The sequence below is a fragment of the Crinia signifera genome, chromosome 11 (genome assembly GCF_055691185.1).
Source record: "Crinia signifera chromosome 11, ASM5569118v1, whole genome shotgun sequence".
In the NCBI taxonomy this organism is placed as follows: domain Eukaryota; kingdom Metazoa; phylum Chordata; class Amphibia; order Anura; family Myobatrachidae; genus Crinia; species Crinia signifera.
In genome coordinates, this window is record NC_139227.1 from 53,136,608 (window position 1) to 53,159,121 (window position 22,514).

At 49.0% G+C, this 22,514-nt stretch overlaps 1 protein-coding gene across 1 annotated transcript; it reads left to right on the plus strand.

Moving 5' to 3' along the window:
- The first annotated feature begins 455 nt into the window (after positions 1-455).
- On the plus strand, positions 456-9,204 carry AARS1 (alanyl-tRNA synthetase 1). The gene is made up of 21 exons (XM_083165625.1): positions 456-604; positions 1,465-1,614; positions 2,644-2,832; positions 2,937-3,082; positions 3,157-3,348; positions 3,456-3,600; positions 4,391-4,536; positions 4,638-4,746; positions 4,874-5,024; positions 5,114-5,238; positions 5,530-5,674; positions 5,798-5,976; positions 6,550-6,663; positions 6,747-6,953; positions 7,231-7,415; positions 7,512-7,620; positions 7,699-7,812; positions 7,899-8,018; positions 8,268-8,354; positions 8,435-8,548; positions 8,670-9,204. The coding sequence occupies exons 2-21, from the start codon at positions 1,471-1,473 to the stop codon at positions 8,853-8,855; spliced, it is 2,907 nt and encodes a 968-aa protein (XP_083021751.1). The 5' UTR covers positions 456-604; positions 1,465-1,470; the 3' UTR covers positions 8,856-9,204.
- The last annotated feature ends 13,310 nt before the right edge of the window (positions 9,205-22,514 follow it).

Consider the following 22,514-nt stretch of genomic DNA (forward strand, 5'->3'; position numbering starts at 1 on the left):
AGGCAAGGGTGTGATGTGTGGGTGTGGAGCGACCTACTGTACATGGGTGTGTACATCCCTGAACTATCAGCCCCACTGTCTCCCTAATACATAACAAATTGTAAGCTTGCAGCAGGGCCCTCCTACCTCCAAGTCTGTCTGTTGTTACCCAGTTTTTTTATCACTGTCTACTATTGTAAAGTGCAGTGGAATCTGCTGCGCTATATAAGAAACTGTGAATAAATAAATAACAGAATAATTGCAGAATGTGTAGATAACATAGAGACACAATGTAATAGGATCACGTCATGCTGGAGGCAATCTCCCTGTAATATCCAATTATTACAGAGAGAAATCCTGAAAACACGAGCGCCCCCCACAGGGGTCCCCTGCCTGCCGCTGGCCCGCACACAGCTCTCACATCCCCCTTCTCTTCCCCCCCATCACGTGACCATCCCTTTACCGCTAGTTGCATCAGCCGGCAGCCTCGGTGTCGCTGAGTGACAGGCGCTGCAACCTATAGCGAGCGTCGGTCGGCGAGTGGTTTCCTATCAGCGAGAGGGGAGGCGGAGCCTGTCAGCTCCTGTGTCTGTCTGTGTGAGGGAACGTGGTGTGTGTTCGGCCGGTAAGTGAGCATCTAACCACCGCCTGTAAGTGCCCGTGGGGGGTATAGCAGAGTTGGTGGTTACCAGGTGCCCCCGGCTATATGGCCGGGGTGGGGGGAGGTAGGTTGGTAGAACAGAGCCGTGGGTTTCCAGGTGCCCTCAGTTATAGGGCAGCAGCAGGATAGTTAACCCAGCTATAGGGCAGCGGGGGTATAACAGAGCTGAGGGTTACCAAGTGACCCCAGCTATAGGGCAGCTGGGGTAGAACAGAGCCGGGTGCCCCTGCAGCAGGATAGTTACCACAGCTATAGGGCAGTGGGGGTATTACAGAGCCAGGTTACTAGATGCCCCCAGCAGCAGGATAATTCATACTTGCCTACCTGACCCTCTCGATGCGGTAGAAAATGCTCTGCTCCTGGTCTTCCCTGGTAATGTATGATTGCCAGCACCTGTGGTAAAACACCTTTACCTAGTTCCCCACAGATGATGGCAATCATATATTACCAGGGAAGTCCAGGAGCAGAGCATTTTCTCCCGCATGGAGAGGGGCAGGTAGGCAAGTATGGGATAAATATCCCAGCTATAGGGCATCTGGGTTATAACCGAGCCGGGGCTTCCAGGATTACACTCTATAGGCGCTGTCTTTGTACTGGGGACTTAGTGTTAGGCCAAGCAGAGTGTGTGTATATTGGGGCACAGCCGTGGGCTGGATATAGGTGCTGTCTATATATTGGGGGCACAGCCGCAGGCAGAATATAGGCGCTGTCTGTATATTGGGGGCACAGCCGCGGGCTGGATATAGGCGCTGTCTGTATATTCGGAGCACAGCCTCGGGCTGGTTATAGGCACATAGGTGACTATTAATCTGTATACGGCTCAGGTCACTATGAAGACGTCACTGACAGCCGCCGAGATCCGTCAGAAGTTCATTGACTTCTTCAAGGAGAACGGTCACACGTATGTCCACTCCTCCGCTGTGGTCCCGCTGGATGACCCCACACTGTTGTTTGCCAATGCTGGCATGAATCAGGTGAGATGGAATATACTTACCCAGCGTATAAAACAGGTTCTGTATGCTGCCTCATCCTATCCAACTCCTGAGACTTTTGGGATTCTGGCACCGGTCTTCCATCCGGCGGCATCTTAAGTGCCGGGATATAAAACAAGTGCCAGTGATGCGCCATTTCTGCTTGCCTGTAGTGTAGTGCAGCACAGCGCTCCGTTCCAGGTGCCGCGCTGTAGATTATGAGCTAGAGCCAAGCTGTATTAAAGTAAAGAGAGAGAGAGAAAGTAACAGTCAAACGTCTCCTAGACTCCAGATTACAGGCTGTGCTAGAGAAATGACAGGAGTGGATTGATACTTTATCTCTCTCCAGTTTCTCTGCTTTGATACATCTCCCCTAGAGCTTAGCACACGTGCATATCTGTGAGGCCCTGGGGTGTGTCCAGTTTGTATGGTGGGAGAGAGCGGTGAGGGCGTTACGCCAGTACAGATATGATAAGGGGATGAACGGATCTGGAAATAGATAGTAAGCGCTGCACTTATTACAAGCCCACGTTACATGTGAGTAGTGATGGAACACTGGTGCAGTACAATACTGCATCCTTCACTGTGCAATGCAGTCTAACTACTCTGTATTCACCTACGGGGGAGGGGGCATTGCACTGCTCAGGCATCATGGCTTACAAATACTTTTTCAGTCGTTTTCCCCGCGGGCTGTAAAACATTAATAATAAGAATGTAAGTAACATCCCTGAACATAGGCATAATGATGCTAGGCCTGCATATTTTATATTGCAGGCAAGGATAATGATATAATCATGCGCTGCTCTGTTCAGTAAGACACGTGGTGCGCTCAGTGGCTGTGTCACATTCATCTATAATGGGCTGCTGTGTATCAGGCTGCTCCCGGAATGTACATTCATGGAAATATGGCGGCAGGCAGTGTAAAAGCTTGTGCTGATGTTGGTGAAGGGTTTGCGATACATCTTGGATGTTCCCCATTACCTGTATGTCCTATATGTTATTCCCACCCACACTGTAACTTCTTCTTTTCAGTTCAAGCCGATCTTCCTGAACACCATAGACCCATCCCACCCCATGGCCAAGCTCAGCCGAGCAGCCAACACTCAGAAGTGTATCCGTGCCGGTGGGAAGCATAACGACCTCGACGACGTGGGGAAAGATGTCTACCATCATACTTTCTTTGAGATGCTGGGGTCCTGGTCATTTGGTGACTACTTCAAGGTGATTATTGTGAAATTGAAGGAGGTTCCAGTGTGAGGGGCGAGTGGGCTTGTAGGATGTGTTTGTATTGTGTGATAATGGTGGTCATCTGCTGCCCCCTGTAGGAGCTGGCATGTAAGATGGCCCTAGATCTTCTGACCAAGGAGTTTGGTATTGACATTGATCGTCTGTACGTCACCTACTTTGGCGGTAATGAGGCCGCTGGCTTGGAACCAGACCTGGAATGTAAGCAGATCTGGCTGGAGCTGGGGTAAGATGAGACAGACCTGTAGCTGGCGTATAATGCACAGTGCACAGGGGGTAAACATGGCCTTCTCTCCGCAGCCTGCCGGAGAGCCGCATATTGCCAGGCAGCATGAAGGACAACTTCTGGGAGATGGGGGACACCGGCCCCTGCGGACCGTGCAGTGAGATTCACTTTGATCGCATTGGGGGCCGTGATGCTGCTCACCTGGTTAATATGGATGACCCCAATGTGCTAGAGATCTGGAACCTGGTGTTCATCCAGTATAACAGGTAAAGCGCTGCATAATGTCATAAGGAGATCTGCTTACTCTATATTCCCCCTCCCATATTCTGGACCCCGGTAAGGCACTGATTGCTCTGCAAAATGTCTCTTACAGAGAGAGCGACGGCAGCCTGAAGCCGCTGCCCAAGAAGAGCATTGATACTGGGATGGGGCTGGAGAGACTGGTGTCTGTGCTGCAGAACAAGATGTCCAACTATGACACAGACCTGTTCCTTCCGTACTTTGATGCCATCCAGAAGGTATAACTAGAGTAGCCTATATATGTGTGGCAGTCTGTTTAGTTACCTCCTGGCATGGTACCATAGACTGCATTTGGTATATAAGTCCTTTCTAGTGTTTTCCAACCTCAGTCCTCAAGGCGCTCCAGGTTTAAGGGATATCCATATTTTAGCATAAATGGTTAAATCTGGTACTAATTAAGCCACCTGTGCTCCTGTACGACTCTCAGTAAAACCTGTTCTGTTAGCATGCCTTGAGCACTTGGGTTAGTGCAGTGGTTCTACAACTTGGTCCTCAGGACCCCACACAGTTCCCGTTTTCCAGGTCACCCAACAGGTGCACTCATTACTGACTGACACATTTGAAAAGATTCATAAGTTTAGCTAATTATTTCACTTTATTCTGTGAGGAGACCGACTTTGAGAACCTGTGGGGTCCTCACCCGTCCTCACTGTGCAGCTGCAGGAATCTGTTCACCTGGTACTTGTTTAGTTTCACGGCGGCAGCGTCTCAGTCGCAGCACCGTCTGCGTCCCCTTGCGGGGCTCGCTTTGCTCGCCCACGCTACGGGCTTGCCAGGCTATCTAAAATCAACTCCATGCCAACGTGGATAGTGGGGGTATGAACCAATTCACATTGGCATGGACATTATTTTAGATAGTTTTCCGAGCACCGAACCCAGAAGTAGCGGGCGGCCATGCTGCCGCCGTGAAACTAAAAAAGTACCGTTCACCCTTCCTGCTGCGGAACCAATGTTATTTCTGTAACCATTCTGCAGCATGTCCCTGAGTGTTGTGTTCTCGTCCCGCAGGGCTCTGGGGCCAGGCCATACTCTGGAAAGGTGGGCGCAGAGGATGAAGATGGCATAGATATGGCATATAGGGTGCTTGCAGATCATGCCAGGACAATCACTGTGGCACTTGCTGATGGTGGGAGACCTGATAACACCGGGCGTGGGTAAGTGGATAGCACTATAGATCGCCTGTAATCACTATAATTATTATATAGACATGTGCACAGCCTGTGAAATACTTACTGTTTCATATTCTCCGTTGCAGATATGTCCTGCGCCGAATTCTTCGCCGCGCCGTGAGATATGCTCACGAGAAACTAAACGCTTCAAAGGGATTTTTCTCAACTCTGGTGGATGTTGTTGTCCAGTCATTGGTAAATGAAGCCACATACGGTGACACTTCTGCTGACTGGGGAGGATTGTGTGCTGACCTTTTCCTAGAGATACGAGGACCTCTAATGGCAGAAGCTAGTAGTGACACTTACCTTTCTGTGTCTGCAGGGAGATGCATTCCCAGAGCTCAGGAAAGACCCTGATATGGTTAAGGACATTATTAATGATGAGGAGACCCAGTTCCTGAAAACCCTCAACAGAGGGCGCCGCATCCTGGATAGAAAGATACAGAGTTTGGGGGAGAATAAGACTATTCCGGGTAAGGGCCGCCTTTATTCAGGCATTTCTGTAGTGGGGAGATGGAAGTGTTCTCTGTGGCGTCACCAGTCACTGTTATCTGCTTCCCAGGTGACACGGCGTGGCTGCTGTATGACACCTATGGCTTCCCAGTGGATCTGACTGGCCTGATCGCGGAGGAGCGTGGTCTGAAGGTGGATATGGAGAGTTTTGAAGAAGAGAGAAAAGCTGCTCAGGTAATTCTGCCTTAGGGGAAGCTGGGCTTCAGACGCTGACATGGGCCTCATTGTCTCATTAAGGAGACCTGTGCTTGAAGTAAGTACAATATCTGTGTGTGTTTGTGGAACCAAGTGCCCCCGTCTTCTGTCACACACATTGCTGTGCACCTGACTAACAGGAGTTTGTTTTTATGAGCTGTAATGGTCCAATAGTCATTTATTTCTGTGTCACTGCCTTTTTGTTTTGTTGGCTGAAACGCACTGTTCCGCCTGTTGTCTGACTTTCGGAACTTCTGTGCCTGCTTTCAGCTGAAGTCTCAGGGGAAGGGAGCTGGAGATGAGGACAGGTTGATGCTGGACATTTACGCTATTGAGGAGTTACGTTCCCGGGGTCTGGAACCTACAGATGATTCTTCAAAATACAGTTACACCTCCAGCTCTGATGGTGTCTACGGTAAGCTGGTTGTAATGTATGATATGGGGTCAGGGGGTGGGGAGGATGACTTTTCTAATGATGGTGTATATATTGGTAGAGAAGGAAACGTTGGACTGATGTTATGAATTTATTATCTGCCAGAACTGGAAAGCGTGGTGGGCACGGTGAAAGCCATCCGACGCGAGAAAACTTTTGTGGACGAGGTCAGCACGGGACAGGAGTGCGGGCTGGTGCTGGACAAGACCTGCTTCTATGCTGAGCAAGGTGGACAAACGTACGATGAGGGATACATGGTCCGAGAGGACGACAGCAGTGACGATGTGAGTCCAGGTTTTCGCTCTGTTTATTCTTCATTACATAGAAGAGACAGGGTTGATGCTGGGTATAGGGATGGACAGACCTGGCACCAAACTGGTTAAGCTTTTGCCTCCAGGCAGCCCAGGCTCCTCCTCCTATGCCCCACCTCAGGCAGCCAGTTGTAGTTTGGTCTCTGGCTAGTGGCGCATGGGCTGGTGTCTGGGAAGTTGGCATCTCGGATCTGTGAGTATTATTTGGGGGGGAAAGGGGGGGGGGGTTGGCCTAGTGGTGCAGAGGTGGGCATCCGGTCTCTGGCTAGTGGCGCACGAGCTGGTGTCTCGAATCTATGAGCAGTGGGGTGGTTATGGCATCTCTGGGTAGGTGGGACAGACAGGTGTTGGCGTCTCAGTAGTAGTGGGGTGGGGGCACACTGGCGTTGAACTATTGGACCATTGATACTGTTAGGTGAAATGATTGCTCATCAGTAACCCTCCCAGTTTCCATGGATGGTGCATAGCGCATGTAGTAACAATATAAATCAGAATGTCTCCGGTAGTTTCCTGTTTTCCTCATGATCCTCTTGTGTTTTGCTGCAGAAAACTGAGTTCACCGTGTGGAACACGCAGGTCCGGGGGGGCTACGTGCTACATGTGGGAACGGTGTACGGCAGCCTCCGAGTTGGGGATCACGTGCATCTCTACATTGACGAGGTGAGAGCGGATCCCAGCCGGGGGAGGGTGAGTTATGTATAGCGGGCAGCAGTCAGTAAGTTCTCATTTATTATAACTCCTAGACAAGGCGACGTCCAATCATGAGCAACCACACTGCCACCCACATCCTGAACTTTGCCCTGCGCTGTGTGCTTGGCGAAGCCGATCAAAGGGGGTCCCTGGTCGCCCCCGACAGACTGAGGTTTGACTTCACAGCCAAAGGAGCCATGAGCACACAGGAAATCCACAAAGCGGAAGACATTGCTAACAAACTCATCCAAGAGAACAAGGTGAATGTGATGGTCTCAATCTGCAGCCGATTCACCCCTCAAACCCTCCTCTGTCCGCCATCATCCATCCCAGCTGTCCCTTCCAACCCTCCACCGTCTGCCATCTCCCGGCCCAGCTTCACCCCACAATCCCTCCTCTGTCTGCCATCTCCCCCTACCAACCCTCCGCTGTCCCCCATCTTTCGGCCTAGCACTCCCTACCAACCCTGCATTGTCTGCCATCTCCCGACCAATTTTATCTCTTAGTGAGTTATAACCTGCCCTTTGTGCTCTGCAGACTGTCTATGCCTTGGATTGTCCCCTGGCAGCTGCTAAAGCAATTCAGGGCCTGCGTGCAGTGTTTGATGAGACCTATCCAGACCCTGTGCGTGTAGTGTCTGTTGGGATTCCTGTGCAGGATCTGCTGGCTGACCTCTCAGGCCCCGCGGGCTCTGTAACGTCAGTGGAGTTCTGTGGTGGAACGTAAGTAATGGGTCAATGTGCCTGATTATTAGGCTGTGCAGCCCGTCCTGTACCTTCTGTCTGCTCACTGACCCTGAACACACATGGCTCTTTCAGGCACTTGCAGAACTCTGGCCATGCTGGACAATTTGTCATTGTCTCAGAAGAAGCCATCGCTAAGGGAATCCGGAGGATTGTGGCAGTCACTGGGGCCGAGGCTCAGAAGGTGACTGGTAGCAGACAGCGTGAGGGGAGGGGGAGGAGAGACATGGGCAGGTGATGATTGTTCTCCACTGTCACACAGGCTGTACGCAGACAGGAGACTCTGAAAGCTGCCCTCTCTCAGCTAGAAGACAAGGTGAAACAACAGACTGCACCGAACAAGGATGTACAGAAGGACATCACTGATCTCAGCGAGGTACAGGGTGGCCAATAACCTTTGTTACCCCACCCCTATAAACCTGCCCCCCTTCCTGTGCACTCACCCTGCTGATCTCATCCCAGACTCTGGCCACAGCTGTCATCTCTCAGTGGCAGAAAGACGAACTCCGGGAGCACCTGAAATCCCTGAAAAAGACGATGGATGATCTGGACCGAGCCTACAAAGCTGATATCCAGAAACGGGTAAGTACTGCGCCATAACTGTGATACAGGGACCGGGCAATCTCTTATCTTGCCTCAAAAGGCACCTACAGGTTCCTGGCCTGGTGCAGTGCGACTTAAATGTCTCTACAAAAATTACTTCTACACCAGTGTTACAGGAGGGGCCGCTATGAGGCTATACGGAACATCATATCCAGTCTGCTCAGCCACAACTAGACCTCACACAGCATCCCATCATCTGTGTATAAAGTGTTCTTCTCTTCACTGCAGGTCCTGGAGAAGACGAAACAGCTGATTGATGATCACCCCAACCAGCCCCTCCTGGTGTTGGAGATGGAGGCAGGTGCATCTGCCAAGGTATAGTATTAACCCATCTGTGGCCAGTGACCGGAGGCCTTTGTAGATTTCTATCGCAGAACCTGTCATTCTCTTTTCAGGCTATGAACGAGTCGCTGAAGCTGCTGAAGTCCCAGTCTCCGAAGACCGCGGCCATAATCTTCAGTGTAGATAATGAAGCTGGGAAGATCACCTGCCTGTGTCAGGTTCCCCAGGTAAAGTCTCCTCTTACTTTCCTCGCACCGGGCCGGGTGGTCTTGTCATTCTTCAGCAGTGTCCAGGGAGACTCTAGAAGTATTGTGACACATATGTTCTAACCTCTCCTTTGTCATACAGGAAACTGCCGATAAAGGCCTCAAGGCCAACGAGTGGATACAGCAAGTGTCTGATCTGATGGACGGGAAGGGAGGTGGGAAGGACACATCTGCCCAGGCCACTGGGAGGAACGTGGGCTGTATATTTGAGGTCCGGAGGCTGGCTGAAGACTTTGCCAAACTTAAACTGGAATCTATTAAGAACTGAAGGGAAGCTCGCACTAATCTGCACCACCAGTCTGCTACTGACACTGGTCATGCTGTGGTACAGTCATTCTGTGCTGCCTGGCACTGACTCACTGGCCTATCCTCTAATTTCTGCTGCCATGCCATTCTCCAAGCTAACCTAGTGACCATGTGGGCTTACAGGAGGCCTGGACCTAGCTGCTAATCCTCCCTGTACTGCTATGGGCAGGGATTGTCCCTCCTGTGATCAGTCCTATAGTATCAGGGGAAATTATGTTCCAGGCTGTCCGGGACTGTACGTTGTAGGTCGCTCACTGTTACATGCCATCTGCGTCTGTCATTCATAATAAATAATAAAATGTGGTAAAGAGTGTGGAAGTCCTGTGTAATGTTCATGTAGCCACATGGTGCAATGTCTGTGGCTGGTGTCCTAAAGGTCTTATCACAAAACCACCCAGTTACCGATCTCATACCCTCCAACATGACCCATACAAAATGCTCTGCTCCTGGACTTCCCTCTTACATTATGATTGCTGTCACCTGTGTTGAAACACCCTTCTCATCAATTAACTAGTTCAACACAGGTGATGGCAATCGTAAAGTAAGAAGGAAGTTGAGGAGCAGAACATTTCTCTTTCGTCCAGTCCGGTGACACGGCTTACGATGGGATGTAGGAGGGGTCCGCAGGAGCAAGGCACCTATGCATCAAGTCCTTGGGAGCAGGCTCCTCCCTTCTGCATCCCACAATGCCTCTGTTCGTTTTAGGTGCCCACAGGAGTGGGTGCTATGCTGCGTTTTTTTTCTTTTGATTTTTTTTTTTACTAGTTTAGTTAGGTTTTTATTTTTTTTTAAACTAATTAGTTAGTGCAGGCTTTTCCAGCGTGTAACTTCATACTGAAGAGCGCAGCAGAGGCTGACAGAAGCGCATCCTGTCAGCCTCTGTGTGCAGAGGGAAGCGCCTGCTCCCTCTGCACAGCGCTTACCTCTAACTACAAGAGGTTTCCTGGGCTCCGGGGGGTCCCAGCCAGCGCCTTGCTTAGAAGGGGATCTTGGGGATGGACCCCCCAGCGATGGCACCCGCCCTCTTGGATAGAGCTTAAAGACTGAAATCCCCTAGGGGAATTGATGACTTTTACAGGAGTCAAGTACTACTGGACAGCTTCCATTGTAGGGGAATTAATGGAGGTGAGGAGAGGCACTCGTGGGAGTGGCTGAAGGGGGAAAGGCGCCAAAAACGGCAACCCTCCCCGCTGTAGCAGAGACTTGGTCTCTTCCTGTCCTGTGCTCTGGCGCCATTTCTCTCCATGCTGCGGAGCTGAAACTGGGCGAAGTTCTACACAAAGGTCTCTCCTGGAAAGCTCTTCCCCCGCTGATCGCTGGCAACAGAAGAAACACAGATAAGTACACTGATACATTACTCTGTGCTTTGCGTGGCATTTTGCATTGTGTTTTGTAACATGACTGACGAGTGCACTTCTGTTGCTGGGGAGGAGGGAGCGAGAGGCATGTTTTATTATTGCAAAAAGTGTCATGCAAAATTAACATGTGAACAGGGGGAATTGTGCCCTTCCTGTGATGCTGTTCCCTGTAGGTCGTGGGCCCTGAGGTCTGAGGTACAGTAGCTCAACCATCCTGGGCCGTTGCTTTGAACAGGAAAAAAAACTCCTTGTTAAGGTCTCCTGGCCATGTCCATTCATCTCAGGCTTCTGGGGGGTCTGTTACCCCAGCGCAGGGGGACCCCATTTTACTGCAGGCTATGCAGGATACTGCTCAGGGTGTGCATAAGATGACATCCCTTATGGAGCAGTTTACCAAATTCTCTGAGTATATTGCAAATAGGCACACTTTTTCTACCCCCCCCCCCCCCCCCCTTTTGAATTTAGATTCTGATGATGATGATGAGATGTGAGGAGGATTTGGGTTGGACCCAGAACGAAGAAGCAGATACTTCAGTTTCTGGCATTGAGGATTTAATTTTGGCTGTTAAGCAGGCTTTAAATCTAACTGAAGAGGAAAAAACTCCTGCACACTGCGTGTTTAAAAAGAGTCGCAACCACCCTGTTTCATTTCCTTCAGATGAAGGGATGGTTTCTTTGCTAGGGGAAGCAGGAAAAACTATTGTTAATGACTAAAAAATATGCAAATTTCTCTTTCAATGGTCCTGGTGACACAGCTTCACATTGGGATGTAGGAGGGTCCGCAGGAGCCAGGCACCTATCCTAAAGCTTTTGGAGGGTAGGCTCCTCCCCTACTGCATCCCAGATTCGTCAGTTCGTGTTAGGTGCCCACTGGAGTGGGTGCTATTCTAAAGGGCTGCCGGAGCAGCCGAAGGAGTAGAGTTAGTTAGGGTTTTTATTATTTTATTAACTTTTACACTAGCTAGGTAGGCACAGAGTGAGGATTCTCATTAGTGAATCCTCACTCTGCTAGCGCAGCAGGAGCTGACAGAAGCGCGTCCTGTCAGCTCACTGTGCACAGGGGAGACGCTGTCTGGCCTCCCTGTGCAGCGCTTACAGCTTCTTTTAAGAAGCTGCCTGGGCTCCGGAGCGCTCTGAAACCGGCTTCACGCTAGGTGGGGATCATGGGGGACAGGCGCTCCGTGATGGCGGCGGCCATTTTCTGCGGAGCTTACACACTGAGCTCCTGATATGAGAGGACAGCAGTGTTGTTACAGGCATGTTCCGAGTGGTCCCCAGCTGAGGGGGAGATACTGGAACTAGGAGATCCTACAATGGGAGCGGCTGTCTGGGGGTAGTTGGCGCCAAAAGTCACAGACCCCGCAGCAGCAGGGACTTGGTCCCTTCCCTCACTCTGTTTTGGCGCCATTCAGAACGCTTGCAGCGGAGCTGAGCTGGCTTACAGATCCTGACAGATTGGATTTCCTGGGCATCGCTTTCCCCATTCTGAAGACTACAGAAAGCTAATTGAACTGAGTATATTGGTTCTGTATATAATGTCTGTACATTTAATGCTGTGACTGTGTTAATTGAGAACATCATGTCTGGCAACAGTCTGTGGTTTTGGGGGAGGGAGCCTTTAATGCATTGAGCGCTTGCAGTGGTTGTACACTGAAATTTGTCCCTGAGCAGATAAGGGGGGCTTATGTATTTATTGCGCTGCTGTGAAACCCATGGGGAGTGAACCCCAGAGGGTAGTGCATCGGAGCTTGCGTGGGCTAAGTCCCTGGGCAGGTCTGAAAATGCTTTGGTGCATTACTGGACAGGCAGAGTGATGGCTGGTAACTTCCCTAGACCATTGCCATTCTCTCGGCAGTCCTCTAGCTCCTTGCCTCGGACCCAGACAGATCCTGACTTATTACATGTCATGCAGGATACTGCTAGGGGAATCAGCAGGTTTAAATTACTTGTTGGACAAGTTTTGTGGTTATTCTGTGGGGACCCCTAAAAGGTCTTATTCAGTGCCATTGTTAGCTGCTGATGAGGAAGGAGAGTATACAGACATACCCTGGAATCAGGGTGATGTTTCTGAAGAGTCCTCAGCCTCAGGGGTGGAGGATTTAATTACTGCTGTTAAACAGGCATTGAATTTGTCTGAAGTAAAAAAAAAAAACTCCTGCAAAGGTTGTTTTTAAGAGACAGCGTGAGGAAAATGATATCTCCCTGCAGACGAGGGTTTACAAGATTTATTGGAAAACCCCTGATAAAAGGCTTTAGATGCCTAAAAGATGTTTAAGCCTGTATCCCATGCCTGAGGATCATGCAGACCTCTGGGAGAAGGTTCCAGTGGTAGATGCTTCTGTGGCATGCTTGTCAAAAGCCACTGTGCTACCAGTGCAGGGGGAACAGCCTTCAAGCACGGCAATGGTTAAAAGGGTGGACTACACTCCGCCCTCTGATTGCTTCAGTCTGGGTCTCTAAGGCCAGGATTGGTGGGTCAGTGACCTGTGCTCTAGTTGACATACTGTTCCTGGTGTGTTGTTACTTGCGGAGAAGCCTGAAGCTGCTGCAGAGTATGTGCTTCAGGCTGAGCAGGAAGCTCTCAAAATGGCTGCCAGAGTTTCCTCAGTGTCTGTCAATGCCAGGAGAGTGCTCTGGCTTATAGCTTGGGAGGCAGATAACGAGTCTAAGAAGGCTTAGAGACATTAGCTTTTAAAGGAAAGCTGTTATTTGGTTCAGAACTGGAAGAGATTATTAAGCAGGCCACAGGTGGGAAAAAGCACTTTCCTGCCTACTCCTGCAGCCAAGCAGACATCAAGGTTTTCTGCTTTCAGGCCGTCCTGTCGGCCCTCCCCTAGAGGAGGTGCGTCCTTTCGAGGACAGTCTTTTAAGGGATGGTCTCAGTCCTCCAGGGGCAAGGCCCCAAAGTAAAAATTTGGTTCCTTTCATAAGAAACCAAAGGAGAGGACAAACCCTCCGCATGACTGCCAGGGGTTTTGCCCGGCGGTGATTAAGGTGGGGGGACGTCTGTCACTGTTCAAAGACGCATGGGCACTGTTAGACCGGGACTCTTGGGGGTTACACCACTACCAGAGGAGGCTCGGCTCCGCACAGCTCTCTTGGGAGCGGCTCATTCTCTTTTAGAGAAGGGTGTGGTAGTCCCGGTCCACAGAGCGGAGTGGAAAAAAGAAGGCTTTTATTCCACTCTGTGTTTGGTGCCCAAACCAGACGGGTCTTTCAGCTGATCCTAAACTTAAAGCATTAATATCCATTTGTGGGTAGACCATTTCAGAATGGAGTTTCTACGGTCTGTGCTGCTAAGCCTGGACCAGGGAGAATTTTTAGCGTCCATGGATGTCCAGGACGCATACTTGCATGTTCCTATCCACCCAGAACATCAGGCTCTATTGAGGTGTGCAATAGGAGACCTACTCTTGCAATTCCAGGCGTTGCCCTTCGGTCTGGCCACAGCGTCAAGGGTATTCACCAAAATAATGTCAATAATGGCGGCTGTGCTTCGACTGAGGGAAATCATGGTGATTCCATTTTTGGACGACCTGCGGTTTAAGACGGAGTCAGCAGACAAGCTGAAGAGTCACTTGACAGAAACCCATCAGGTTTTTGTAGATTCATGGCAGGCTTTTAAATTTACAAAAGTCTCAGTCACAGAGACTCCAATTCTTGGGGATTGTTTTGGATACCCAGTTGCATCGGGTGTTTCTACCAGAGGCAAAGGCCAGGGATCTGGCTGCCTTGGTACAGGAGATCCTCGGGTCTCAGAGCACATCAGTATGGAGGTGCCTTAAACTGCTGGGGAAGGTGGTGGCGTCTTTCGAGACGTTACAGTTCGCCAGGTTCCACTCTCGAGTGTTCCAGTGGAACATTTTGACAGACTTGTCAGGGAATACTCAGACCATGATGTCAGAACAAATAGTGTTGTTTTTCAGAAACTCGATCCCTCCTTAAATGATGGAGGTGGATTCCCTTCAGTGGGGTCGGTCCCTGCAGTCCTGGAGCTGGCTGGTAGTCACTACCGACGCCAGTCTTAGAGGCTGGGGGGCAGTAGTCGTGGACCTGTGTCTGCAAGGCTTGTGGTCTTCAGAGGAGTCTGTCTTACCGATCAACAAGTGGAACTGAGGGCTGTGTGGAAGATGTTTTCTCTGGCGGGAGAAAGATTACAAGAGCTCCCTTTAAGGATTCAGACTGACAACGCCACAGCTGGGGCGTATCTGAACCACCAGGGAGGCACACGCAGCAATCTGGCTATGTGGGAGGTGTCCCGAATCTTCTTGTGGGCGGAACAGAATGTTCCAGCATTATCAGCAATATTCATACCAGGAGGGGAGAATATAGAGGCCGACTTCCTAAGCAGGGAGGAGCTGATGGAAGGGAAATGGAACCTGAACCCACAAGTATTCCACCAGATTACACTGAGGTGGGGAACCCTGGATGGGGACCTGATGGCATCCAGATTCAACCATCAGGTTCCCAGGTTTTATGCCAGGACATAGGATCCACTGGCAGAAGCAGTGGAGGCCATGACTATTCCCTGGGAGGGGAATCCTCTTTATGTTTTTCCGTCAGTTCCAAGGCTGGCAAGAGTGTTGAAAAAGATACAGGCCCTGACAATTCCAGTAATTTTAGTGGCACAGATTGGCCAAGGAGGTCCTGGTACTCGAGGCTTCAGAGATTCTCTGTGGACTCATGACGTCTACCTCTGAGGTCAGACTGTCTAAAACAAGGACCGTTTAACCATCTGGATTCAGCTCGATTAATTTTGACGGCCTGGCTGTTGAAACCGCCATTTTGAGGAATATAGGATTTTCAGAGGCGGTGTTTAACACAATGATTAAAGCCAGAGAGTCAGTTTCTTCTGAAAATTATTATAGGGTCTGGAAGACCTATATTCGATGGTGTGAAAGGCAGAAGTCACACACATCACGCTTTAAATTGGCAAAATTGTTGGAGTTTTTGCAGGATGGCTTTTCCTCCGGGTTAAGCCTTCAGTCACTCAAGGTACAGATCTCGGCCTTGTTTATTTACGTCCAGAGAAGGATTGCTTTAATACAGGAAGTACAGACCTTCCTGCAGGGGGTGTCCCGATGGAAACCTCCCTACAAACAACCAGTAGCACCATGGGATTTATCTCTGGTTTTGGAGTGCCTTCAGGAGGCACCTTTTGAACCATTAAGGTCAGCTGACCTTAAATTCCTTACATGGAAACTGGTATTTTTGTTGGCAGTGGCGTCAGCAAAAAAGAGTATCGGAGTGGGGGACATTGTCATGCAAGTCTCCCTTCCTTATATTTCATGATGATAGGGCTGTTCTTCGGACAGTACCCCAATTTTTACCGAAAGTAGTCTCTGCTTTTTCATCTAAATCAGGAGATAGTTCTGTCTGTGTTTCAACCCCCAAAGGGTTCAAGGAAAAGGGACATATTGAGGAATTTGGATGTTGTGCGCGCCTTGCGCGTTTATGTGGACAGAGTTAAGAGTGTCAGAAAGACTGACACCTTGTTAGTTTTGTATGACATACACAAAATTGGTTGGCCTGCTTCTAAGCAGACCATTGCTAGGTGGTTGCGCTCTGTTATAGAGTTTGCATATACTAAAGTTGGTAGGCCTGTGCCAGCCAGGATTTATGCGCATACCACCAGATCAGTCGCCACCTCTTGGGCGGTTCGACAGGGGGCAACAGCTGAGCAGGTTTGCAGGGCTGCCACTTGGTCATCTGTTCATACTTTTCCCAAATTCGATAGCTTCCATGAGTTCGCGTCGGTGGACGCATCATTCGGGTGAGCAGTAATGAGAACTGCAGACCTGAGCGTACCCACCCAAAAGGACCGGCTCTGGAACGTCCCAATGTGAAGCTGTGTCACCAGGACCATTGAAAGAGAAAAAGGGATTTTTGTAAGAACTTACCGTTCGAATCCCTTTCTCTGATATGGTCCTGGTGACACAGCGATCCCTCCCTTACGCTCAGTAAGTATGCCAGTGTTCATGATGTTTCATGTTATAATTGGTCGAAAAGTTAAATTTAAAATTGTGCATATAATATGTGCAGGCGTTGTACTGAGTTAATGTATTCCAGTGGCTTTGAAAGATTGAACTGAGGAATCTGGGATGCAGTAGGGGAGGAGCCTACCCTCCAAAAGCTTTAGGATAGGTGCCTGGCTCCTGCGGACCCTCCTACATCCCAATGTGAAGCTGTGTCACCAGGACCATATCAGAGAAAGGGATTCGAACGGTAAGTTCTTACAAAAATCCCTTTATGTACCCCATGCCGGAGGATCATATTAAGATATGGGAAAAGATCCCATTGGTGGATGCATCTGTGGCCAGATTGTCTAAAGCCACAGCCTTACCAGTTCAAGGTGGTGCGGCCTTTAAGGACCAAGTGGATAAAAAGGTACATGGTTGCCTCAAGGCAATTTTTGAAGGCGTGGGTTTCACGCTGAGTCCCATTATTGCTTCGGCTTGGGTTGCAAAAGCAATGGTCAAATGGGCAGAGACTTTAAGTAGTCAGCTCCAGCATGGAGAGGCCTACTCATTAGCTGAAAAGTTGAGATGTGCGCAAAGATGGCGTCTAAGGTTTCTGTTACTTCCGTCACAGCCAGACGGGCACTTTGGCTAAAGGCATGGGAGGCGGATAGTGAAACCAAAAAGTCCCTGGAAACTCTGCCTTTCAAGGGGGAGTTACTCTTTGGGTCTGAATTAGAGGACATTATAAAACAGGCTACGGGGGGAAGAGCACATTTCTCCCCACTACTAAACCTACAGGTTCTAAATTTGGAGTGTTTAAGCCGTCCTTTCATCCCCCCTTTCGAGGTGGAGCGTCTAACCGTGGACAGGCAGTAGATTCCAGGCCGGTAGAGGAAGGTCTCCCAAGGCAAAATTTGGAGTCTTTGCAAAGAAACATGCAAAGAAACATGTAAAAAAAGGTGAGGGCAAGTCCCCTGCATGACGGGGCAGAGGCTCTCCGTTCTGGGATCAGAGTGGGGGGTCGCCTCCTGCAGTTTCGGGACAGGTGGAGAGAGTCCACCGGGGATCCCTGGGATTTTTCCATTGTTTCCGAAGGTTACCGGATAAATCTCAGGTGTCCTCACCCTCACAGATTTCTCCCTAATCCCTTACCACGGACCGCATCGCTGAAGTCCGTGCTCGTGGGAGCAGCCTGATCTCTTAAGGAGAAAGGGGTGGTGATCCCGGTACCTCAGGAGGAGAGAAAGAAGGGATTTTATTCTATCCTTTTCTTGGTACGCAAACCAGACGGGTCTTTCAGACCCATTCTAAATTTGAAATCTTTAAATCTTCATCTTTGGGTAGATCACTTTTGCATGTAGTCTCTGCGCTCAGTGCTATTAAGCATAGAGCCGGGAGAGTTTCTGGCATCAGTAGATATTCAGGATGCGTACCTCCATGTGCCTATCCACAAGGAACATCAGTCCCTACTGGAGAGAGCCATTGGCAGTTTCAGGCTCTGCCATTTGGTCCGGCAACGGCCACGAGGGTGTTCACAAAAGTGATGGCAGTCATGGCTGCAGCCCTCAGACTGAAGGGAATAATAATTCTTCCTTATCTGGACGACCTTTTATTCAAGGCGGAGAAGCTTAAGGAACATCTGAACATCGCGACACAATTCTTACGACCAGGGGTGTGTACTAAATCTACCCAAGTCTCATTTGACACCCACACAGAGTCTACGATTTCTGGGGGTGATTTTGGATACGCACCTGAACAGGGTTTTTCTACCAGAACCCAAGGCAGTGGAAATTTGGCAGATGGTTTTGAATATTTTGCAAGCACCTGCACCTACGGTGTGGCAAGGAGTACGGTTGCTTGGGAAAATGGTGGCAATGTTCGAGACTCGTCAGTTTGCCAGGTTTCATTCAAGAATTTTCCAATGGAACATCCTGTCGTGTTGGTCGGGAAACACAAAGACCATAAAACAGGAAAGGTTGCTTCTGTCTCAGGAGTCGAGAGAATCGCTGATCTGGTGGACAGATGTGGAGATTTTACAGCTGGGACGTTCTCTCTGCTCCTGGGATTGGCTGGTCATCACGACCAATGCCAGTCTCAGGGGTTGGGGGGTAGTTCTTCATCTAAGACTACAGGGCCTCTGGTCAAGGGAAGAATCCAGTCTTCCCATCAATATCCTGGAACTTCGGGCAGTCTGGAATGCGTTGCTACAGGCGGAGGAGTTCCTGAAAGGATCAACATTAGGGGTACAGTCCGACAATGCCACGACAGTGGCTTACCTGAACCATCAGGGTGGGACTCACAGCATGATGGCAATGAAGGAAGTCTCATTGATTTTCACTTGGGCAGAGATCAACGTTCCTGTGTTGCAGGCTGTCTTTATTCCAGCGATCAGGAATGTGGAAGCGGACTTCCTCAGAAGGGAGACTCTGCTGGAGGGGGAATGGTCCCTTCATCAGGAAGTGTTTCAGGAGATTGTGGATCACTGGAGTCTACCAGACATAGACCTGATTGCGACAGGGAGCAACTGTCCGGTACCGAGATTTTGTTCTTGAGCAAGGGATCCAACCGCTTGGGCAGTGGACGCCATGACAGTTCCTTGGAATTTTCACATGGTTTACATATTCCCTCCGTTTCCCATGCTCCCAAGTGTAATGGAAGAGAGTGAAGGGCCAGGGCGTGCAGACTATTCTAATTGCGCCGGATTGGCCCAGGAGGTCGTGGTACTCCGACGTACTGAGATTGTCGATGGATTCTTGGAGGCTCCCTCTTCGGCAGGATTTGCTAAAGCAAGGACCATTTCTTCACACGGACCCAGCTTGTCTCTATTTGACGGCATGGCTTATGAAACCGCCTTATTGAAGAAGGGTTTTCTGATGCGGTTATACAGACCATGCTTACGGCTCGTAAGCCTGTGTCTGCAGCCAATTACCATTGGGTCTGGAAGATATATATTAGGTGGTGTGAATGTCAAAAAGTTCACACATCTAGGTTCAAAATTGAGACTTTTGGATTTCCTGCAGGATGGTTTCTCTACCGGGCTCGGTCTGCAATCTTTGAAAGTTCAAATATCTGCATAACTAGACTTAAACCTCCTCACAGGCAGCCAATAGCGCCTTTGGGATTTGTCTTTGGTTCTGTCAGTTTTGCAAAACCCTCCTTTTTGAACCTTTAAGATCAGGTGAACTTAAATATGTTTCTTGGAAACTCACGTTTTTGTTGGCCATTGCCTCAGCTAGGCATGTGTCAGAGTTGGGTGCCTTGTCCTGCAAGTCACCATTTTTGATTTTTCATGATGATAGGACTATGCTTCGACCAGTACCAAAATTCCTTCCTAATGTAGTGTCTTCATTTCATTTAAACCAGGACATTGTTCTTGCGAATTTACGTGGATAGGGTAAAGGACATTCGCAAACCAGATTTGCTTTTGGTTTTGTATGATGTGCATAAGATTGGGTGGCCTGCTTCTAAGCAGACCATTGCTCATTGGTTGATGTCAACCTTTGCCTACTGTAAAGCAGGTAGATACAAGAAAGGGTATTTGAATCTGCACAGACTCAAATCATTAATTAGAACATTTCACAGAAAATCCATCTATGGAACCAATATCTTGGATTGGTGGTGTGCCCAACACATTCAGTATTGTGACAGAATAAGAAGGGGTTTGTTTGCAAGAGGCAAACTGAAAGACAAATGTGCCTTTTTGGGCGCACTCTTTTGTATATTAATTATGTGATAAGATTATTTATTTAAAACATCACTTTTATTAGACTCTACACATAAAAATCAGAGGCAATTGTAGCTACTTCGTTATACAGTCAAATCCATATTATACTCTACTGTCAAAAATGAATAAACAATATACTTAATTCGAGTAGACTTGGAATTTTGTTAGACTTGGCACTAAAATTCCAAGTCTACTTGAATAAGTATATTGGAGGGAGGGCATGCCACGCTCAGCGAGAGTCTGGTCTGTCCCCAGGACACACCACATGGAGGAGGGGGGGGGGATGGGGGGAGACAATGCCACTCCCAGGGAGAGCCCGGTCTGTCCCCAGGACACACCACATGCAGGGGCCTGTCGATCTGTGGGGCATACATAACTAATTATAATTACCCACATCCAGTGTCATAATTGCACAAGACTCTACATCAGGCATGGCCAAACTGTGGCCCTCCAGCTGTTGTGAAACTACACATCCCAGCATGCTTTGCCATAGTTTAAGTATTCCCTTATAGCAAAACTGTGGCAAGGTATGATGGGACTTGTAGTTTCACAACAGCTGGAGGGTCATAGTTTAAACCTGCCTGCTCTACGTGAAGAACAGCTATTATTACATATGAAGTAACAGATTCTACCAGAACCTCCACACAGACAGACATCCTGTTCTCTAGCCTTGTGCACTCATCAGCCCATACTCTCAGGGCAACTGCACTGGAAACTCTCATGAATCGTTCACTACTGACGTGTAAATGAGATGTAGATGTCTATCTTCTATATGGAAATGCTCCCACCTGCCTACAAACTACACGTTTGGTTTTATTCTTTGGGAGACGTCTGGGGATACAGGGCTTCACAGTGGGTGGAGTGTGGATGACTTAACCATTCCAGCACCAGAATGGTTCTTGGCTGCTCCCAAGAACCATTGTGGCTGCCCCCCCCCCCCCCCCCCCCCTCATGCACTAGAGAGCGGCTGCCTTATTTCAGGTTTTTAAAGACTTACAATTTTGTGTGACCGTGGCTGGCACTGGGCTATGGGCCGGGCACCAGGACACCACAGATCAGGTAACTGTGCTCCCCGCTGGGAGCGCGAGCATGCAAGCAAGCAGCTGTAACAGCCCGGTGAGGGGGTTCGCTGGGCTGCACTAGCAAGTTGCCGGACAGAGAATAGATATGTGTGTGTGTGTGTGCATAGAGGTGCCGGTTATTGGGGCAGGATCCCTGCCATTTAACAGTCATTTCCTGAGTCAAAAGTCCCTGGCGCCCATTTGCTAGTAGGGAAAGTGGGCTAGCCTCACACAGCCCCTCCCCTGGGAACAGGAGGAAGGATCTACCCACGTGGGTCTCCTCCCCTGATCTCGTCCTGCCTGCCTGCTGCATGTGCTTAAGAGGGACATGGACATTCCAGGGTTCCACAAAAAGAAAAGGGTATACAGTGCTTGGGTTATTCTGAATAATGACCAAACACAAATGTGTTGAAAAAATACAAATACATTTATTACATAACACAATATCTAAGAGAATTCTCTGTATATGAAAAAATGCGCAATGGATAAAAACGGGGAATATAAAAACAGTCAATGCATGCACATAGCGCCAGAGGGGATGAATAGGCAGTTCTTTGGGCCCAATTGTTGGGTATAATTACCACCAATGATGATCAGACGTCAGGGTCTCATATGGTGACCAAAGGATGATTCCGATCTATTTCCCAGCGTGTGGATACAAGTAACCTCAGGTGGAATTTGAGCAGGAATGGTTGGTGGAATGATGGAAATACCACCGCCGAAAGTCACTGCAATGGAGGTGTGGACCTGTGAAGCACAGATGGATGGAGGATGGTCCGGAATGGAATTCACCGCGATGGAGACTGGTGCAAGATGTTATATGGGCTCTTGGTTGGGGCCAAGCAAATGGTGGGGCTCTTGGTTGGGACCAAACAAATGGTGGGGCTCAACGCGTTTTGACATGCTAACACGTCTTCATCAGGAGCTGTAATGACTGATAGTGTGGGGAGGCTGTATATATACCTCCAGGGTCAATTAGGGGAGTGTTCACTTGGGTCATGTGACCACATTCTTGAAAGCAGATATACAGATAAAAATAAACATGAATACATACAATAATCAATTAAAAAACGATGCGCAGGAGAATATATTACATGATTATAAATTATCAGTCTAAACATATAAAAATTTTAATTTGTTTCCAATACATATTAATAAAGTTTTAGGTCTTGTGACCGGGACAAGTCACGTGATCCGGAAGGTATGTATGTCATTAACCTATATATACTTATATAGAGCGATCAAACATACATTAAATTAGGGAAAGGGATCACAGTGGGTCGCGCTATTATAAGCGCTCTTTAGGCATGGATGTTGTGTGGAGAACAAGCTTTAATGTATATTCCGCAGCCTCCGGTGTTTATTGCCGAGGGGGGAAGTGACGTTTTCGTGGAGGGCGAAAGTGCATCCAAAACCTCCTAAATGGGGTTGGCGGAAGAAGTGTGATTCACTGTGTGTATCACCAAACGACAATAGTAAGCAGAGATGACAAGTAAAAAGGGCGGAAGTGCCGCAGCG